Genomic DNA, 21,605 nt, shown 5'->3' with positions numbered 1-21,605 from the left:
TTTTCCTTTGTCCTGACGTAGTGCGTCTCACTCGGTGAGAAGGCTGATTTTTGAAGACTGGAAGCTTAATGTATAGAAACTCGGAGGCAGAGTGATCTCTGGGGACCCAAATCTTTCTAGGCACTTGTCTCCATTGCATCGTGCTGGAAATTAGAAGCTGCTCAAAACGGGACTGTGCCTATTCAGTCATGTCAGAACTGCTGACTAGGTTGAAAACTATGGGAGAGAAATGTTTCCTGAGAACAAGTGATGCTGCTCTTTGCACTGGCTCTGTGGCAAGGTGCTGATGGCAGAAATGAAACATCCTGCTATTAGAATATTACCGTTGACATTTATAGGCAGGATATTGCTAAGTCGTTCTGTTTTATTCGTATATTCTTTTGCATCCAAATTTTGTCTTCAAGATTGTCATCATTTTTTTCCCCCTATTATGAATTGGGATTTGTTCAAGTGAATTTGTGTTGCAAGCTAGATAGAGAGATAAATGCGATAAGACTTGGTGCAATAAGATTTTAAGAGACAGCTTCAGCTAACTTTGGAAAGGGCATTCACCTGCTAAAATGATAAATATTAGCTGAAATTCTTTTTGAAGAATCATGTAGCTTGGGTGTTCAGAGGTCAGATTTGATCTGTGTATAACTGGAGCTCCTAGGAATGGTTTTAGGTACAGGTATTCCTCAAAACAAAAGGAGCACTGTGCTTTGACATCCGAAGGTATCCAAAAGTTGCTGGAGTTTCAGGATGTTTATGGCAGGGTGTAGCAGCGTGATTCAGACAGACGGGTTGTTTTTTCTCTCCCTGTCCACCTGATGTTTTGTATTATGCTTTAAAGGAAGCGTATTGGCATTACAGCATATTTAAGTGTTTAAAAAAGATGCTTAGAGGATCCTAATTTATGCAAATTGGTAAATAGCAGAAGGTACAAGACAAGGAACCTGTGCTAAGTGAACGCCCATGGGAGAGTAGAATTGGCTGCTTGGGACAGATGGCCTTTAAATGCTCAAACAAACCATAAAAACTCCTGGGGATCCTGAAGAAAAGCAATTATACCCCTAAAGTGATTGCTTAAGACAGTCCTGCGAGTTGCAGGTTATGTATTTATTTGTTAATACAAGAGACAACCCAGCTTCATGGGCTTTTCTGTGCTATTAAATAGGGATGCAAGGCTCCCTTGCTGAGACCAACTGCCTGCTTTATAAAGGGGAAATTCCTCCTTGACCTMTGGGCATCAGCAAAGTAACAAGAGCAATAAAATTCCAGGTCTGCATAACACTAAGTTATGGAAACTTTATGTTCTTGCTGTACTGGTTTTCCTCTATGCCTATGATGAGTTTGACTGCGTGACCAGTATGTGAGATGATCATTTTTCTGATAACATCATTTGTTCCTATTGAGGATAACCATTTTACCTACAATTTCTGTTTAGTTACTAGCAAACATTTCTAATGTGACCTCRCATTATCTCCTCATACTGAATTTACCCATTCTTTAGTCATCTCTTGGGCTTGCTCCAAGCTCTGCCTTTTCCCTTGCTCTTGGTGGATGAATATGAGACCAGAATCTGAAACTACCATTTCCTGAAATAAGTAAAGGACATTAATTTAGTGAAAACTCAAAATATCTTAGGAGAACCAAGTATTTTGCTGAGGCCTCAGTTTTCTAAGCTACCAGCTAAAGTTTACCTAAATTGCTATTTTTTTTCTTGCTGTCTGAGGAAAGTATTTTATTTTTACATTTATTTATTGCATATATTGATTTATTGCGTATATAAATATATTGCATGTACTCATTTTGGAAATTGGAGGTGTTTTGCATCTCATTAGAGATGCAAATCCAAAAGAAAATCCATGCTTTTCCATGAGTTATGTCTGCAACATGTTGACAAAGTAAGCTGAGGATAATTAATGCTGAAACTTCAAAAAAACGYTGAGCTATATTCTTTTCCTAAAGTCTTATGTTGATGGAAGAGGTACTTTTATCTCTGCTAGGTATCCAAAATGTAATTTGTTATTGAACAAATATTTTCTTTTTTTTTGTGTGGCTGTCGTCTGAGCTGTCTATTGCCAAGATAGAGCTAAATGGCATACTTAATGATTTAAATGATTGTCTTTGCCAGAGTTTATGTTTGAAGTCTGTGAAGAGAATCGTAAGATCCCTGTTTAACCTCAAGGTCTTAGATCTGATAATGAAATAGTGCTGAGGTGTTGGAGATGTGAATTTTTTCCTACTCTTTCTAGAAAGTTACTGGAAGGGGAGGGTARAAAAAAGGAAAAACAAAATCAAACTACAGTTGTACCAGGAATGAATGTCTCAGTTCACTGATCGATCTTTTTCAAAACRAATTTAAATGAAAAAATATGTTGTTTTAGAATTAMCCGAAATGTTTGCTTTTGACCTCARGTGGCACRTCTAAGTTGGATCTGTGTTTCATTCAGCCTAATGCATTGCATTGCTTTTGGTCTGGATTTTACAGACYCTTTGAAGATGTATAGTTACGTTTCAAGTGAAAATTACCATTTTGAGAAGAGCAGACAGGCTCTTTTGACCTTTACCAAATTCTGCCGTGTTGAGACTTGCTTCCCCTTGGCGTATTTGTTGGCTTGGGTTCGTACAGGAACGAGGTTTAGGTGGGGGAAAGCTGTGGGAAGAGATTCATGCTGCAGAGCTCAGATAGCTCTGAGTCATCCCGCTCTCAAATTGCAGGCTGTCACCAAACTTGAGACTTCTAAAGGTTCGCTCGCTTTCTTGGGTGGAATCTCTTTCAAAACAAGAAAAATCTCCCACTATTCAGCTCATGTTAAATGCACCCTTTTTGCTTCTTGCTCATCGCAGACAATGTGATGGCCCCTGCCAGTGTTTGGGTCTGACTTGTGTATCAGGTGCAGGATAACAGTTAATTGTCTAACACATCCATTTATCAATATTAAGAGAAAGCAAATTATTATGGGCATGGACAATGGACCTTCCCACACTCCACTCTGGAATCTAAAACCGGTTTGGAAATGATGAATTTTGGATGAACTGAGACTCTTTTCCAATGTACTGAGGAATGTTTTGAGGATCTCACGCTTTGCTTTTCTGTGTTAGACAGAGCTATGAGGAACTGGAAAGACAGCTGAAAGAAGTCTTTAAGGAAAGGAGCAATATCCTGCGTCAACTGTCGAGGACTTCTAAAGAGCTTGAGGGAATTAAAGTAAACCTTCAGGTGAGTTTATGTCCTGATTTCTGTGACAGGCTCACATGCCTCGATTTGCTCATATTGGTCTCTATATCCTGTGAGAGGGCAGTAACATGAACAATTATTTATTCTGTTGATCTTGCGCTTAACCTAAACCCGATATTTTTAAAGAAAAAATAAYCCAAATGAGTTGGACCCTTTGTCCATACACTGAAAAACTCAAGGAAACTTGAAAATATAATATGGTAGAAGAAAGAAAGAAGAAGGTGCCTGGGGTGGGACTCCTGTAAAGGATGCATCAGCCACTAGCAAAAGGAGATGTTCCAATGTCACCGTTCAGGAGCTCAGCTGACAGGTTGTGCTAGATGAGCCTGCAGCGAGGCAGGTAGAGCTGAAAGCACCAATTCATGTAATTTCTGAGGTTGTAGGTGTCATGAGTAGGCTGAACTTAATGGCAATGTTAAGATCAGCCCCTCAAAGGGAGGAGCATCCTGCTTCAAATTTGTGCTGCTAAAATCACCAGATGTTCGCTCCAGGACAAACTTTTCCCCTGGTGGAGTCCATTAGCCTAGTGTTAACAATTAAGCTGGCAGTTGTTTGGGATTGCTTAGTCTCTGCTTTTTGTTTCATTTTAAAGGACAATATTTTCCAGGTCTGGCATTTCTTTATCTTTGTGTTCATGAAAGCTATATGGGACAAGGAAAGGGATGCTACTCAGTACGTTGGCTATTCACAAGAGTAGTCTGGTATTGCATAACAGGTTAGCATATCCAGACCTTTTTCTTGCCAATTTATTTGGGTTGTAGCCTACTGACCTTTCTTTTAATTAGTTGCTGTTCTTATTGAGTCTCTTTTTATTACAGGGTTCTTTTCTTCTTACCTTTTAAGAGGCATTTCTCCTTGTAACACAATTATGCTAGAATGGTACAACAAAATACAAGGTTGTGTTTAGCAAACCTAGCCGATCAGAGATGAGGCAAAGCACTGTACTGTTATTTTCTGCATGCACATATTTGTCATGCACCCTGAGTGCTTTTAGCCATTTGCTTGTTTCTAAATCATTGCTTTGGATCAAATCTCTTCTAATATTTGAGACAAAACAGCTGTGTGCAGTTAGCAATGATGAACTACGGTGAAAATCGGGCTATTCTCCTTTTCTTCCTTGCAAATGGTGATGTGTGTAATTCACTGGGAGCCTTTTATGAAAGAGGTCCCAAATTAATCATTTTTACAGGTGAATAATGTTAAAGATCTCTTTTGTAATACATTTCCTACTTTGTTCTCAGTCGTTGAAAGACGATGAAGCATCAGCCAAGAATGATGTGCAGAAACTGCTGGAGCTGGGCCAAAAGCAAAGGTARTGTCCCATCTCCACCCTGTTTGTTCAAGTTCCAGTCTGAAAACTCTGAGRCCATGAAATTCGTTGAGCTTAGCCTGTAAGCCCTGGTGTATTCCAGAGTCTACCTGCCATGATGGAAAAATAAGGGCAAGGATAAGGCTGTTTTGGATCCATTTCCAAACAGATGACGTGAGCAGATAATGGACRGTCAGCACTAGGGAGAGATATTAGAATGCAACAGTGAGATATTTGCCAGTGAGATGGGTTTTGAATCTCAGAACAGCTCAGGCATGAATTTTTATCTATTCAAATGAACAAAATCAGAAGCCTTCAAAAGTTAGTAGTGGGTGATAATCCCCAGGTTATGAATTTACCTGTGGGTGTCCCAATCTCTGGAGTTAAAAATACTACATATGTATCAAATCTTTATATATCTGTGGGGAGTGGGTTGGAGAGATGTATTCCCTTCAATTTTTCATTGAACACTTAATGAAAGAGTGACTTTACACGACTGGAAATGCAAGCGTAGTCCTTAGTCACTAGCTATCGCAACCCAACTATCATTGTTTAACAGAGAATCACTCAGTTCTCTTATTTCTTGGAGTTCAAAATTATAGATCACTGTATCTGTATAATTTTAACCACAAGCCAGCATCACTGACACAGGCATTGCTTTCTCTGAAATAACATGATGTGATGAATACATCTCTATCTCACATCTTTGCCTTAAGTTTTTAATAAATGATTTTTTTCCTAGGGAAAGTGTGTATTTCATCATTAGAAACGTGATATCGTGTTTAATAGAAGCTCTGTAGCACGTATGAGATTGCTATAGAGGAGGCTTGTGATAAAAGGGCCGTCAATTCTTCAATGCGAATTAGATTAGAGCCATAATACAGTAGCCAGGGATGTTTCTCATTTTTACTTCAGCAGAGATGGAGCAGATCCCTAAGGGAATTGAAGATATTCTAGACCAGTCTATTGAATGATGAAGGCAAGACTTCAGCTAATACCAGGATTAAACAAATGCATATGACGTAGCCTTCATGCAAGTGAAGGAACATATTTCATTAGCAAAGCTGACCTTGGCACAGGCTCTGTCCCTCGTACGTGTGACTGTTTTCCTCTTGAGGCTTCTATGGACTGAAGACGTGGGTTGATTAAAAACATTAACAGACTATGGAGCAAACTTTTAAATATGCTTTCTTAGTGGAAGATGCAAAATTTGAGGTCTCTGAGRGGAAATGTCTCCTCCTTAACCACATACTAGCAAGTATTCTGAATCTCCTGCTCACCTCGTCTCACCAGTTCCATCCAAAAATACCTGTTGATTTCTCTTTCTACAGGAGGTAACGGTTGAGCATAATTCAGAAAAGTGTTTTCCAGAGAGAGTCTCATAATCAATGTCATTCTTGGAGCTCATTAGAGCTCCATAAGGCCACGTGCAACGTGGCCAGCAGAGCATCTCAGTCCACCATAGTTAACAGTAGAGAAATTCTGGCTCCATCACTGATGTGCCAAAACCTGGTGAAAACAACATCTTTTGGTTCCTTCTCCAGCCATAGGCTAGAATATTCCACCTAATTTTGTGTTGTCTCTTTCTAGAAGGTCAAGTGAAGGTTTCATTTTATCATCATCTTTATTCTTTAAATGGTGTAAACTATTTCTCATTGGTAATAGCACAGTCTCTTCTCTCTTCACTTTTCTTGTGCCAATCCTTTTAGGCAGAAATTTATGCCCTGGCAGATGTTTTGCGCAGCAGGATGCTCACTCGATGTAGAAGGTAGCCAATTGCCATTGCAGATAATTTTTGTTTTGTGCTAGTACTGGAGTTCGTGGGGTCATTATGAGTTTATTAGCAAGACAAATAGACAGAGCCGGTCCGTGTGTCACGCTGAATAATTAAAAGTGCATTTTGTTGAAGCGAACGGATTATTTCTTAATGGACACTTGTAATGAAGTTTCTCTTCTGTGTTTTCAACAAACTAGGGAAGAAATGAAAACTCTCCAGGAGGCCTTTCAAAAGCAGCTTAATGAGGCAGCTGAGAAAGCAGAAAAGCAGCAGGCTACTGTGAGTTATTCCTTGTCCCTCCTTCATTATTTTTGCTTATTTCTTCTGTCTTTTTTTTTTTATTATTATTATTATTCTCCTGCTTGGGGATTTTCCATTATCTCAAATATCTTTGTGTGGAGGGGAGGGGTGGGAGGATGGAGCTTTGATTTGATATATGCGTTAGTTCTCTTCAAGCTTTGTAAGAAAGGAGTTGAAGCAAGTTTCAATACTTGTCTTCCATAGTTTCTATGAGATTTAGCTGTTGGCACTCTTGGAGATTAGAGTCTTGTCCATATCACCTTTTTTGTTTGTTTGTTTTTTGTTTTTTTTTTTTTTTTAAATCACTGATTATTTCCAGCAAGAAAAGAAACAGGTATCTGAGTCCAGTTTGACTACGCTAAATCTGACTATAGGAAGGTATTGAGTTGCATTAAACTTTCATGCTTTAAAGAAATTCTGTTTGTGGGTAAATTACACAGCTASTTGAATATTTTTGTACTCAGTGTATTCAAAACAATGTGTGGCATAAATAGTGGCCAAGACACGAGTTAATGTCTTAAACTCAATTATTAGTTTAGGAAATAAAGATATTCCCACTGAAGTTTATGGACCAACTTTAGAGTGCTGGGTAAGAACAGAGGTCTCATGTTCAGCTGAGCAGTTGAACTATGCGGTTGTCCTGTTAAATCTAAACTTAATGTCAGATTTTTAAAGTGTCAAACCTTGGATTCTTAGTATTTGAGTCACCTACATCAGGCAGATGGCTAGAAGGTATCACTAGCATCTTTGGGTGTACATGCAAGCGTAGTCCAATAAAGAGGAGGAGATGGAGAGGTTTGGGGAACACACAAGTTAAGTGTCAGGGATGCAGTGAGGACTTCCTTGGATTTGGGAGCAGGCAAAGCTCTTTTGGGTCTCTCAGTTTCAGCTTGAATATTGTAATAAGGAACATTAAGCATGGCTTTGTACTGCTGGATTATTGTTTATATGGGTCATGCGCTTTTACTATTCACCTCCCATTTAGAAGCAAAGTAGCTTTCAAACTGAAGAACTGAAAGAAAACTGAGGGAAAAGGAAATAAAAACAACTTTCGAAAGCACCTTTTTGTTGCTTGGAAGTCTGAAGAATAAAGATACCATTTTACCTATTCTTTTTCTTCCACAACATATGCTTGCTGAGCTGTTAGTACTTACTTTTTTTATTTCTCTAGAGAAATAGATAGTAAACTAAAATGATTTATTTAACTGTAAGTTTAACATTTTTTTTTTAGATTTTCTGGATATTCAGGCCATTATCTATCCTGGAAAAAAATATCTTTTTTAAAGATGGTGTTGCAGTGAGCAAATAATATTGTCCTGGAAAAAAAAATAAGAGCCTCGCCTTCCTTGCTAAATAGTAGAAACATGCTGACCCAAAGGTGTCTCAATTTTTTKGGGGGGATGCATTGATAAATTCACGTTAGCTTTGACAGCACAGCAAGAAGCAGTCCTGCAAACTAAAGGTGAGAAATTTGTTTGTTTAATCTCTCTGTTATCTTCTTGAGAACTTCTCAGCTGTGGGCTGACAGCACCTGAGATCCAGAGTATTGTGTAATTCTGCATTTTCTGGATGAGCAATTGGCTCTGTTGTATTGGATACAACGCTCTGTATTTCTAGTTTCTACAGCAGCACTTTCTATGTGATCTCAACTTGGCCAATGCCAAAATATAAAATTTGCTCCTCAAAAATTGAGCAAAATCTACTTTTAACTATCATGCAWAAATATGCAGCGCAAATAACAAGAAAAAAAAATCTCCATTTGAGCAGGGGAAAGAATTTGAYTGGAAATGTCACCTGGTTGGAGAAAAAACCCTGAACTCTTCAGCTCTATTTTAAAATTCACCAATAATAGAGTAATAAATTTGCCACTGATTTTAAGGAAAGCTGAACTGAGTCCTTGGTTTGTGACGGTTTTATTTTTTTCATTGCCTCAGGGTAAAATGTACATAATAAAACTTAGCAGTACAGGGAGACTGAATGAATATTCAAGAAATGCTTCAGGAGCCTTGGATGAAAGCTACGATAGAAATGGAAATAAATATTGCTGTCACACAGTATTATTTTACACCTGTTTCCTCCATGTGTTTTGCATATTTTTGAAAGCAAAATGAATATTATCGAAGAGGGTCTGGGTAGTTTGGTACAAGCCTTGTTCGAGACGGGAAGCTTGAATTTTATTCTGATTTAATGAACTGTAAGTCTTGTTTCTAGTCAAACTTATGCCCATTTTATTCTACAGGACCTGATGAAGTAAATCTTGATTTATATCAGTGTAAATAAGAATAGGGTTACGTTTTTCAAGGCCCTATGCATAAGAAAAAATGGAGTAAAAATAAAAGTATGTTTCTTCTGCTCTTTCTAAGGAGGCATAATACAATGCTTACTGTATGTTAATTGGTAAATTCATGCTGTGTATGAATGGGCAACAGAGCATAAATCTAATTCCTGTTGTCCTCTTGAACCATCAGTAAAAACTGATGGAGCTTTTTGGGTCAGATTTTTTATCTATATTTAGTACCAGMAGAAATACACAAGTAAATTATAACGGGCTGTTAGGCAACAAATGACTATTAACAAACAGTCAAGCTACCGTTTCATCATATATGTCTCTATTGAAATGGGATGTGGAAAAGTTTCCTCCAGAAACGGGATTAGGCAGTTTATTAACAATGAGGCAGATATATTGGCAAATATGGTTATTTTTTAGCAACTCACCTTGAGCTCAGTAGAGTTGCTTCTCACTGGCTTCATTCGCCCTGTATAAAAAGAACTGGGCTATTCTGGATGAGTGAAATAGAAATACTTAAAAACAGTCAAGCTATGACAAAGTTTGGCCTGCGTTTTACCTTTTGTCTGTTACTATTTTTGGTCATTCTAACAATTTCTGGAACTACTGTGCCAAAAAACACAAAATATGTGAAGGTAGGAATGAAAAGGAGAGATGCTTTGAAGACTCTGGTTGTAGACCAAAACACTGATGTGATCTCATCTCTTGGAAGTCAAAGGACAAGCAAGACTTGAGGCCAGTTTTAGGAAATGAAGGGAATGAGTAGAACATGAAGTCTGAAGAACTGGGGGAAAAAATAGACAACTGCTTCTGTATCAGCTGTGGTCTGTTCTTATCTGAGATAAGGGAGGAACTCCAGGACACAAGCCTGGTTCTGACCATCTTTGGATATTTCTACGTACTTTTAAGGAATCTAGGATGAGGGGGAAATTTTTCCTTGAAATTTCAAGAAGAGTATGGTCACTTTGAAAACAGTAGGGCTTTTTTATTCTTCTAATTAGCTATAAAATATGCATGATAAAATATATGGAATTTAATTTAGGGAGATCCATCATCAAAGAGGAATCAAGAGCCACCACAAATACATGCCTGCAATATTTTTTTTTTTTTGCTAGAAAGATGCTCATTTTATTACAATATATACTTTTGTCTACCAACATATTTCATGGCAAGTATGAACTGCCTCTATCTTAAAAATCTGAAATCTACTTCTCTATTAATATGCAGTATAATTTTGTGTGTGGTAATTTGAACACAAGACCACAAAAATTACTGTTGCATTTGTTAGGGTTGCCAGATACTCCCATATCCTGTAATAGTTAACCATGGTGGTGAACACCAAGCATTTCTGTCCCATCTTAACTGCTCATATCTTAGTTACAAGTAGGATATAAGAAGATGGGAGCCAGCAAATAAGCATGCAGCTGAGCTTTGGCTTTTATATCTGTATTCTTCCACCCTTCATCTGTAGTCAATAACTAACTATGGGCTGACTTTTAGAATTGGACCATTGCCATCTGCTGGAGTGTCTTGTATTTCAACGGGGGAAAAATTTAATTTGTACGTTTCAAGGTCACAAACTGCTGAGAGTGAAGGCCACTGGGTGGGAGATGTTGCTTTTAATAAATGTAATGAGCTCTGAAACACACACAGTTCTGAATATTTTGAGTGTCTATCTCCTGGAGACAGAGGCAATGTCCTTGCTTGATGTCAAAGTTCATTCTTGGAACACCAACATGTTTTCATTATGGACTTTTATAATTACATCTAGATATTTAATTAAAGGCAGGCAACATTTGGAAACATCTGAATGTCAAACAAGAGCAAAGAGTTAGTGAGAAAGTGGAAAAGATGTAGAAAATAAAAGTTTCAGTTTCTATGCCTTTACTATAGAGCTGAACTTAAATATCTATTCTGATATGTTAAGTTGCCAGGATTTGGAGACTGAAAAGAGATTTCTTACTCCTTATGCTCCTTAGAGGTGGTTCATGCCTTGCTGTTGTTTGCTGCAGAATAGGGAATATGGGGGCTTGGGCTTCTGAAGCAGCATTGTGGTCCATCATGACAGCTTTTCTTGGGGATTGACTGAAAGCAGTGGGCAATTGGTCTGATACAGAATCATCTGTCTGAGAGAGAAAATTATGGAGACAAAGATGCATTTAAGTGGACAGACAAGTTGCCTCTGCAATACCTGCTGTAGCCAAGTTATATAAATCCCTCCTATGTAGCCTTCTATAGCTCAACTTTATGACTAAGTGGCTCTTCAGGTGCTAGAGATTAAGTAGAATGACTTTAAATTATTGCTATAAAAGCCAAAAAAAAAAAAAAAAAAAAAAAACCTTGACTTTTTACTTAATACTAGTCTATTAAAAAAAAAAAAAAAACTTTGTTTTGTGTTTTTCATTGTTCAGAGAAGCTAAAATGGTAAGTTTGCACTAGGTAAAATGTGCATAGCAGTGATAGATGCCAGGTGTACATGAGTAGTAATTAACATAAATTGCTGGTTTAACCACCATAAATTAGCAGTTAAATGAATAGTGCTGTGGTTTGTCATAAATATCAGTCCTGAGAMGATCCAGGCTAATACAGGCTCTGCGTAGAGAGCTCCCAAAGAGCAATTTCTGTATTGTATCTGTTAAATTATTTCATATATATTCAGATTTAGAAGTGATATGTTTCAAAAGAATAAAATAGTCCTGAAATGACTGAGAAAGGAATGGTCTTTAACAGAGGTCAGTGTATTACTTTTTGTCAGTATTTAATACTAGCTGGCAAATCTTTTGAACACATAAAACACCTGAATATCTGAATTGTGATTTTTCTTATTTTTCATCTAGTCTTGATTTTTATACTTGGCAACTTTTATTTATTGTTGTGCAAAAGGTTGGTATTTATTATGCAATATACATGGAYTAAACTTCAGGGTGTGTGGATGGGATGGCTGGTTTATGGTTAGGGCCAGGTGTAGATAACTTTGGCATTCCTTTTGAAAGCTATGATAGGAGAAAAAAAAAAGGAGAAATTGATGCTTAAAGTGATATCAGTATATTTTAAAAGCTTATCCTCGACTGTTCTTTAAATTTCCAGATTAACTTTTTGAAGACTGAAATGGAAAGGAAGAGCAAAATGATCCGTGATCTCCAAAATGAGGTAAGAGGAATACTTGATTGTCAGCAGTGTGTTAGAAGTCAACCTCAGAGAAAGTTTAATTTCGGAGCAATATTGAATAGAATTTTTTTTCCTTCGATATTTAACTGTAAAGCACTGAAGTGTGTCAGGTGCCTTTTTTCTGCGGCCTTGTATTAGAACTGTGAAATGAATGAAAGTTTCAAGATATTCTCTGGTCTGCCTCTTTACTCTGTCAAGCAATGAGTGTTATTCTGGCGCACACATTCATTTTCATTATGGCATCRTGATATTTTAGAATGTGGAGCTAAATCATTCCGTGCAAACATACTAAATAGGCTATTAAAATAAATTAGAATGATTTAAATCTAATTTTCTACTGTAGTCTTTTAATTCATAACGTATCTATGTCTACTGCTGTACTGTGGATGAAAAATAGTCCACGATTAATTATCTGATTCCTGCACACCAAAATGAAAGGATATTTTTGTCTTGGGGTATTCAGCCAGCAAAAGCATGGTGTGAGCACTTTACTTAGTTACTCAGCTATGGGATAGCAGTTTAATTTTATCCTATTGATATGAATTCTGGGGCACTGCAAGAACATAAAAATAAACCACTTAGAGACTGAAGGCAAGAAGAGAAAACAGAAAGGAAAATTAATTATCCTGACACTGCTCTCATTTTTCTCTTTGTTGTTAATACCTTCTACTTCAATTTTTCATAAATTAAATGATGAAGTGTGAAGGAATCAAGCATAATACATATTTACTGGCACCTTTGGTGCATGCTTTTCCTGCCGTTGCTTTATTTGGCTCCCTACTGTACAGCTAGGTTATTTTTTCAGGAAAACCAGAGCTAAGTAGAAATTTTGCTGTTGGGATGTGTGATGCATCTCCATAACTTGTGTGGTTGCTGCAAGGAGCACTTGGTCCAGGCCTGTAGGTCAATACTCTGTGGAGGAACTGCACTTAGGATGTCATTACCTGCTTCCAAGGTAAATGGAAAGAGGGTGAGAARACATATCTCAGAACTGAGATTCTTCATGGAGTCAAGTTCTAAGACAACTCTATTCTAAAATGTTTCTGCAAGCTTTGTTTCATGGATATGAGTCTCAWATGGGTACATTTCTATTGGTTGCAAAATTTTATGTTAAACTTTGTGTTATATTTTGAACATAAGAATTTTTTCAAAAAAAAAAAAATGGATTTTTTTGAAAAGAATGGCCTGATTTGTGTTGCTCATCTCTTCTTAGGAAGAGAGGAAAAAAAAAAATTTTAACAAGCAGCAAGCAGTCAAGAAGAAAAAAGGGCAATGTTCTTCTCTAGGGAGGTAGTGAGTTAATGTGTGGATGCTCTAAATGGCATTACAGAACCTTCCAGTGCTTTGTACCAATGCTTTTATGTGATGTGGGAATAAAAGGATTAAATCTTGCGGAAGGAATGAAGTGGGAAAGACGTGACTAAGGAAAAGAGACTTGATGTGAAATAGAGAGAGAAGAGGTGTTGCAAAATTGCAGTGAAGAATTCACTGTGCTAGGCTTTCAAAACTGCATGAGAGGTGATAAATCATCCTTTTTTCTTTTTTTTTCCTCCCCGCCTCCCAAAAAATATCAAGCACTTGGCAAAGCCTTGTGTTTAAGAGCAATGGTTCTGTAGCTAGGAAAGATAAACTTTTATCACAAGTACTGAAGCTGCTCCATTAAGGTAACGCATTTGTCATTCTTCTATTGTATGCACACATAGGTATAAGTGARTAGAGGACAAGTCTGCATGAGTGATTTTGTTTTTAATTAAACCAAATCTTTGAAATATTTCCTTTTTATTTTACGCTATCATCTTACAATAAATTCTCATAGGTGTGAGAAATTGTGGACACTGCATGTTCTGCATGTGCTTTGGGAAGAGGAAGTAGAGAAAAGTGCCTGAGATGGAAAAAGCRACCCGCTCCTGGCACACCTTGAGCAAAACTTGTTTTGGGAGAATTGCTTAGTTGGGAGCTGAGAAAATTGGCAAAAAATGCAGGCTAAAGAAAATATGCTTAAAATATGCTTAAAATGCTTGGCTTGATTAGGTAGAGGTGAACTACTGCAGAAYGAACAGCTCACTTGTACCCCATCGCGGTTGCCTGCTCGTCATGGCAAGAGATGTCACAGTGGCTCTGAAAGCAGAGCTAAAGCAGACTTTGGCTCTGTTTAAGAGTTAACTCTGAAGCTGTTAACTCTGGTTTGGGTTTGTTTGTTTGTTCATTTGTTTCCCCAAGTGACCAAAAAATCTTCTATCCTGACACTTACTATTTGGCATTCAGAACTGAATGTTTTGGGTGCAACTCTAAACAGACATACATAATGAATTAATTTCCTAAATTAATTTCTTAATGATTAGATGTCAGTCATATGTTTTGTTTGGAAACATGTTTGGAAGCATGAAGTAAGTCATATTTGTTTGTTTTTTTCATTATTTTTCTCTTGATAATGATGTAAAGGTCATCTAAAGGGTAGTGTTGTAGGTCACACACATGCACCATTTTCTGGAGGTCAATGAGTTGGGAATTTTCCCCACAACTTCATAAATGGTGCCTTTTTCTATAGGCTTAAAYGAAAGGAAATGAAATGCACTTAGTCTTTTGCTGGGGGCATTGCAGCTTCGTTGTGTGGGATGCTGGTTTGGGTTATGTCAAAAAAAAAAAAAAGTTGGACTCAGGTAAAGCTTTCAGATATCAAAAAACATGCTCTCATTTWAAACATCAAAACATCTCATATATTAGAAAGGAAAGGATTAAACTGCTCATGTTATCTTTGGATGATGTGCTTCAAACTACCTCGGCAAATACCTATGTTAAGGTGTGCTCAGTCTTTACAGATTCTATTTACAACAATCTTACATATTTATAAAGTTGATACAGTGGTTTATAGCCAGCTATACATTTTGCTTGCTGTTTAGGCTTGGCAGAACTTGGAAAATTGTGAATTATCTTAAAGAGCTATAGTAGCGCAGGCAATATAAAATAAACCAAGGGTAGAAAATGAATTTGCTTGTAGCTCCCAGTAATATTTGTTCTTCTAAGAAGCATGTTTTTAAATMACTACCTTGTAAACAATACTTTGGCTCAATTCATGTATAAATTGCGGTTACAGCTTTAGTGTGGAGTAAATCATCCTCAAACAGAATTTTATCCAATGTTCCTGTGCTTAGCCACACTAATAAAAGGTAAAGTCGAGGTAGTTTAGAATCCCACCTGATCCATAGGGAATCTCATGCCCTGCAGAGTGAATTGAATTGAACCGCTTTGAGTTATGGTGAAAGAAACCTCCCTGAGTGAAGCCAAAATGAAATTTTAAGGCTTTGAAACTGTATGTTGCCACTGCCCTATCTAGGAGGACRTTGCAGTTCCCTCGTGCTCTGCTTCTAAAATTAAACCCTGTCCTGTGATTGTTCTAAGTATAGAACCTGTCCCGTGCAGAAAAAAATCCTATTCTACTAACCACCTTTGAGTTCAGTGTCATTTCTTGAAGTCACTTCAAGTGAGATAGAGCCTTCTTTTCCAGAAATTTGGTTCTTTGAAATTGTTCAGGGTGATTTGTATTGAAAATGATATGGAAAAGGTGAAAGCGTGGTTGAATCAGTGGAAAATGGCTTTTAATTAGCATTGAGATTCCCACGGCAAGCACCCTAATGCATCCAGGTTGTCAGTGTGTATGTTACTCGGTCTCTGGTAGAAGGCTTAACTACTCTAACAATTACAACGAGCTTTAAGTTTTGGAAGTCCTAGTGTTTTCTCATTCTAGAAAATCATGGCAATGCTCTTTGGACTTGTCGCTGAAGTTGTCCTCATTTCTTTACTCCGTTTTCCCAGGCTCCTGAGGACTCTGTATTAAGTTTTTATTCCCAACATCCACCTTTGCTAGCTCCAAAGGATCTGGATTCTTTACATTTGTCTTTCTTGCTGGCTGCTGGGTTTTTATGCTAGTTAATGTGATAATATCTAAAGTAAACTGCTATGAAATTTCTTCTCTACAAATTTTCAAGACTGTAGAGGGCACAGGGAGATGCTGGAGTTGTCTGATGCTCTRTTTCCTCTTGATTTTATTGGGAGTGTGATCAGCTTATTTGAAGCTAAAGGATGCAAATGATAAGTCCTAGCGGTCCCGTCACTTCATTTTAATTCAGGGCGGCAGCAAAACACGAAGCAAATGAGATAATCTTGACTAATTAATTTTAAAAGAGCTCTCCTGCCTCCTTGGCGCTTGCAGCTTCCAAKGACGTCTGCTGCAGCTTCGCTAGGCCACGGGGCAGCGTGAAACCTAATTAAAATCGTTGCTCTTTGAGCTCATCCAGAGGATTTTGCGCGCCTTAGCGTTATCCAAATCCGTGTTCGCCAGCATTACAGGTCTCCAGGGTGAGGTGGCTTAAAGCCAAGCCATGGAAAGCTCTAAGGATGGGTGAAATTTTATCACCCGTGTAGGCCTTTTCCTTGAAGCAAATCTTATTTTGCCAAACAGGAGGCACCTAATAGCATAAGAAATTATAAAAGGTTCATGTCACATAAAAATACACTTGGTCTACGGGTTTGAAATGCTGCTTGGTGAAGTTAGGTTGCTGCTGGACTGCTCCTGCCCTGGGCTGAGGTCTTCAGCCCCTGGAGGAGCAGGCAAGAGGGAGATGCTCAGCTGGCTTTCTACTAAAGTCGGTGAGAAATTAAGGGAATTTCTAAACCCAGAGAACCCCAACTTGATCATATGATGGTGCATCATACCAAATCATTACACTTATGAAGGTTTCAAGAAAGAAGACTGAGAGTGTCTCTTGTCACATTTAATATGAGTAAGTTTATTTCCAGAATTTTTACTATTGAGAGCTTCACACTGAATGGGTCTGCAGTTACTTCATGGCCTTTTTAATTCTAGGAGAAATTAAGTGTAGCTGCAAAATGTTAACTTTATGTGATGAAATATTTCTAGTTTTACAGCTGCAGGTTGATAGCCTGTGACTTTATAGAAATTTTAGTCCTCTCCTGAGACTCTTTATCCCCTGTTCTTAATTTAACAAACTAAATACAATATTTGGAATGATAATTGCCATTATTGCCTAGATATTTGAAGAAGTTAAAAATAATAAAATACTTAATTAAAATCCATGTTAGAGTTAGTCTAGGAAGAAAAGCCTCACATGAAAATCTTTGATGGTCAGTAGTGTTGTTAACTCAGTACCTGAGTTAATGCATCTCCTAGATTTTTCTATTCTCTGCAAAACCCTTTGAAAGCCATAGAAATGTGCAAATACCAACTTTGCAGGGCAAAGTACCCTCCAAAATTACTGGCTGGTTCCTACAGAATCATTCCAGTCATTCACTGCAGGTTAGTCCTTGGAAATAGTTCACCCTCAACATCCATCCGACCTTATACTGAGTTAAAAGTAGCAGAAATCATYCTATTTTGGGTCACAATTGCTAATGATCTGTTACCCAGCAGTGTGTAAAACCACTCTGCCCTGGAGTCTTTTCTCCTCACACTGCTGTCTTTTGAAAACAACTCACTCTGAGCTGGGTTGAAGATACTATAGGAAAAAGAAACATTAAATGCATTAATTGACCTGTGAGGGATTGTAAGCATAATGCTCAAGTTAAAATAATAAAAAATAACTCAAGTTATTTTATCTAGTTGTCATTGAGATACTGATTAAGTATTGATCTTAARAATGTAGTTTTGTATCTAGGCTATAATTAAAAATACAGTTTTCATTAGGCCCCTAGAAATGACTTTGCTCTATTGGTCCCAATAATTATCCAGATTTGTCAAATTTTCCTATAAGTCTTCCCGTGTAATGACTCTTCAGTTGTTCAAAACTTGGTTCTACAATTATTGTAACTGCAAATGCTCAAAATTACAGCCAATAGAAATTGGATTATTAACTTTTTTTAACCATCTCTGACATTTTAAACAATTTAAAATGTGAAAAATTGGCTAGCTTTGGGTATGTTTCCCAGGTGAAATTAGAAGGGCTTAATTAAACAGGTGTTGCTTTGAAGCGCTAAGGAAAGTGTCACCTGGTTTCATCTCAGTTTTTCTTTGTGATTAATAATTTGAGTGGATTTTTATTGTATCAAGTAGCAAAGGAGAAAATCCGAGTCGGGTTGCAGGTTCCCTCTTGTGTTTTACCTGTTAAGGCAAGAATAGGTGCCTTGTAAAGAGCATATTTGTTTCTTGGTAGAATCAAATCTAAATCCCCACGCAAGGTCGGGCAAGTGAACTGCTTGTCGTGTTGTTCTTTGCAGACTGAGCCAATATTGGAAGGTAATTGCTCGGTTCTTGCAGAAGGAAGGATCTGCAGCCTGAGCTGTCGTGAGCTGCTTTTTTTAAGGTTCAGGCTTTGGTGTCTGCTCAAAGACAAGTCTGGATGCCCAAGACAAAAAAAGTGCTAGAAGACACTTCAGTTTGTCTAATATATATATATTAGAAAATATATATACTTATTCTAATATATACATATTAGGATATATATGGCTATATTATATATCCATATATATATCCATATATATATAATATATATATCCATATATATATATGGATATAYATTTCCTGACTTTAGGTCCTTCTAGTACCTGTCTGTTTATCTTTCTGCTTCAGTTCCAGGTCCTGAATTCTGTCTAAATGTCCACTTGCCGACCTGCTATGCAGATGGGTTGATAGTCTGCAGTATTTTAATTATCCTGCAGATAATTATTTCTGGGGGGCCTCAGAGTGCCTTTGGATGCGATTGGGTTTCCAAGACATGCAGCTGGTGAGCCRATAGGCTGCTTATCAGGCTGCTCCTCTGAAAATCTGGCTACGTGCTGAAATACTGACATAGATATTGCAGGTGAACCCATACTGCTCTTAAATAGTGTATGTAGCATTTGTGAGCAAGAGATAGATCTCGAAGTTAATTCAGGGAAGTATTTGAGCATGAAAGTTATTAAATTTTCTGGGCAGATATATTGCTTAGATTAGCAGCCTGTGACTGACAAACCAATATCCTCTTTGGTATTTTCACATGGGGTTGATCATGTTTTTCTATCTTCTTTTAGTAAAACAAGTATTATTGTGGAAGCTGCTGACTGTCAACCTTTTTTTCTTGTCTAAACCTATTCAAATTTAGATTCAAATAAAAGGATAGCAGAAAAAAAAGATAGGTATTACAATATAAATAGGGTTGAATTAAAAATAAGAGGAAAAAAAAAATCCTGCACTGACTCTTACAGCTTTCTCTTGCTTAATGCATGGGGCTTTCATCACTTGTCATATCATCTCTGCTTGTTTCCAAGGTTAGCAGGTGCTGTTTGATGGGGAGAGGATGTGTTCAATGCATGTCTGATATTGCGTGTGCTGGTGCCTTCCTCAGAAAAGGGGGTATCTGAGAGTCTCTTCCATTTCTTTTGGATTTCCTTAGCAGGCAAGGAAGGATCTTTCTTCCTCTTTTTATTTTGGGATATATAGTTTAGTGCCAAAAGGTTTAGGCTTTCAAGGCTTCATTGATAGCTCTTTTAGATGCACAACCTTGCGTTGGTCTCTTCCAATCCCTTGGTATGTTGTGTCCAACCCATCCTTGGCCTGAAACAAGAAGGAACCGAGAGCAAATCAAACTGGGTAGTAACTAGAAACTACCTGTGTAGTCCTGGTGCATTCACCACCTAGAACCATGATCATCTGAAGCAGGAGTCAACACTCCTTATGCACTTTTACAGTCCTCTGAATATTTTAAGTTTTTGCTAAGGTGAGACAAGTGAAGAAGATCCATCTCCCTTCTCTTTTTTTTTTTTCTATTTTCATCATGAAGGATGTTGTGAAGGGTTAGTTGAATGAACACCAAAATAATTATTAAGATTTGTATGTGTATATCCTATCCAACAATTAACAAATAACATTTCATAGATTTGTTAACTAAATCTGTTTCTCATGAGCAATGTGTCCATCCAAAGAAGATCTTTCTGGTGTATGCAGAGTATATGTCTTTAATCTGCGCGCGCACACACACACACACACACACACACATCACACACAAAAGTGTCATGTTAGCACCATTACCATGAAGTTAAATACAGTTTGGAGTGATAACTTATCAGCAGTTGATGCTGAGTTTTCTGCAGTGCTTAAAAGTCAAGATAAAAACAGACTGCATGGAAAATTTTCACTTGCAAACCACTGTCCTCGGCTCAAGAGGCTAAAGCCCAACGTGGCTTCCTGGCTCTATCACCCACTGGCCATGAGTGTTCTGGTCCAGGTATTTTAAACCATGTAATGCAATTTGTGGGCAAAATATTAGAGCTTCTTTCAGGCTTAAGCTGAGAAGATCTGAAATATTTTGCTAATGCCGTTCTCAAGATCAGGCCTTGACAGCAAGGTCTATCCATTGCTACCTGACATGGAAAGGATAATTCCATGTTCCAGTGTTGCCTGTGTTGGCTGTTGTCAGGAGGTAAATACTCAATAACTCCTACRTTCTGGGTCCCCTGGCTAAGATTGGAGCTTGGCCATGATGAGTGATTCTTCTGAACTGTGCAACGTGGCCAGGTCACTGCAAGACTACGGTTTTGGCTTCAGATGATGCATAGCGGTGTGTTTGCATTCTGCATTAAAAATGTATGTACATTAAAAACATACATTTTGTCTCAACTCTGACAMAGGTACAGCCCTTTATACCTGTTATGGGAAATTGAGACGTGATCTGTGAAATTAATTTAGGCAGAGCTGCTTCTCACCTGTCTTGGCTTKCTCCATGTGCATGGAGTTGAACACTTGACCTGTTGGGATGACATGTGCTTATTGGTTCTAATTCTCTGTTTGTGTTTATTACATTGTAGAAGTTCCGGTTATTTTTTTTTATGTGTTGATGATATGAGGTACAAATAAAATATACAATGTTATGTATTTAAAACTGATATGTCACCAAAGTAAAGCTAACCCAGTGGCTGGCTGAAGTGTTGTGCTTTTATTTTAGAAGTTTTCCAAAACACCTTGTTTTCTGATTTTACCCACATTCTTCAAGGATGATCAAAGGAGAGTTAAAGTGGATCAGAACTTTAAAAAAAAAAAAAAAATTAAAAAAAAGCTTTGCCATCCTTTTTCTCTGCTTGGGTAGGTGAAGAAAGGACCAAAAAAAAATGGCTTTGTTCCATACAGAGTCCTGGTTTAAGGGTGCTGATTAAATGTGCTAAACATTGCAAAATGACTACACTTGTGGCTGAGGTCCYGACACCTGGTGCTGATAATAAATTGAGCTGAATGAACTGCCACTTAATTTATGAAAATGAGCTTACTGGAAGTTTTTTCCCAAGCAATCTGCACCTTGTTTTGTTGTAGCAGTGATACAGAACTAAACRTCAAGTTACTGAAGTATGATAGAATATTTTTTCTGACGCTTAAATACAATAAATGGYCCCAAATACCTCCAGAGGCAAATTAATTTTTGCAGCTCATGCATCAGTACAGCTGCTACGAGAGCAGTATCAATGACAGATGGCATTTGGGGTATGCACAAAAGCACCTCACCAAGCAATAACAGCAAAACTCTATATTTACAGTGAAAAAGTACTACCACTGTATTTT

The 21,605-nt window shown here is 37.6% G+C and overlaps 1 protein-coding gene across 1 annotated transcript in view; it reads left to right on the top strand.

Moving 5' to 3' along the window:
• LUZP2 (leucine zipper protein 2) overlaps positions 1-21,605 on the top strand; it is a 118,500-nt gene that overhangs the window by 52,127 nt on the left and 44,768 nt on the right. The window contains exons 2-5 of the mRNA XM_026041229.1: positions 3,088-3,205; positions 4,465-4,535; positions 6,507-6,588; positions 11,984-12,046. Coding sequence (XP_025897014.1) covers positions 3,088-3,205; positions 4,465-4,535; positions 6,507-6,588; positions 11,984-12,046 — 334 coding nt within the window. The remainder of the gene's footprint in view (positions 1-3,087; positions 3,206-4,464; positions 4,536-6,506; positions 6,589-11,983; positions 12,047-21,605) is intronic.

Source organism: Nothoprocta perdicaria, unplaced genomic scaffold (assembly GCF_003342845.1).
Source record: "Nothoprocta perdicaria isolate Ctin4 unplaced genomic scaffold, notPer1 scaffold_28, whole genome shotgun sequence".
Taxonomy (NCBI): Eukaryota; Metazoa; Chordata; class Aves; order Tinamiformes; family Tinamidae; genus Nothoprocta; species Nothoprocta perdicaria.
This window is presented reverse-complemented; position numbering and strand designations above follow the sequence as displayed.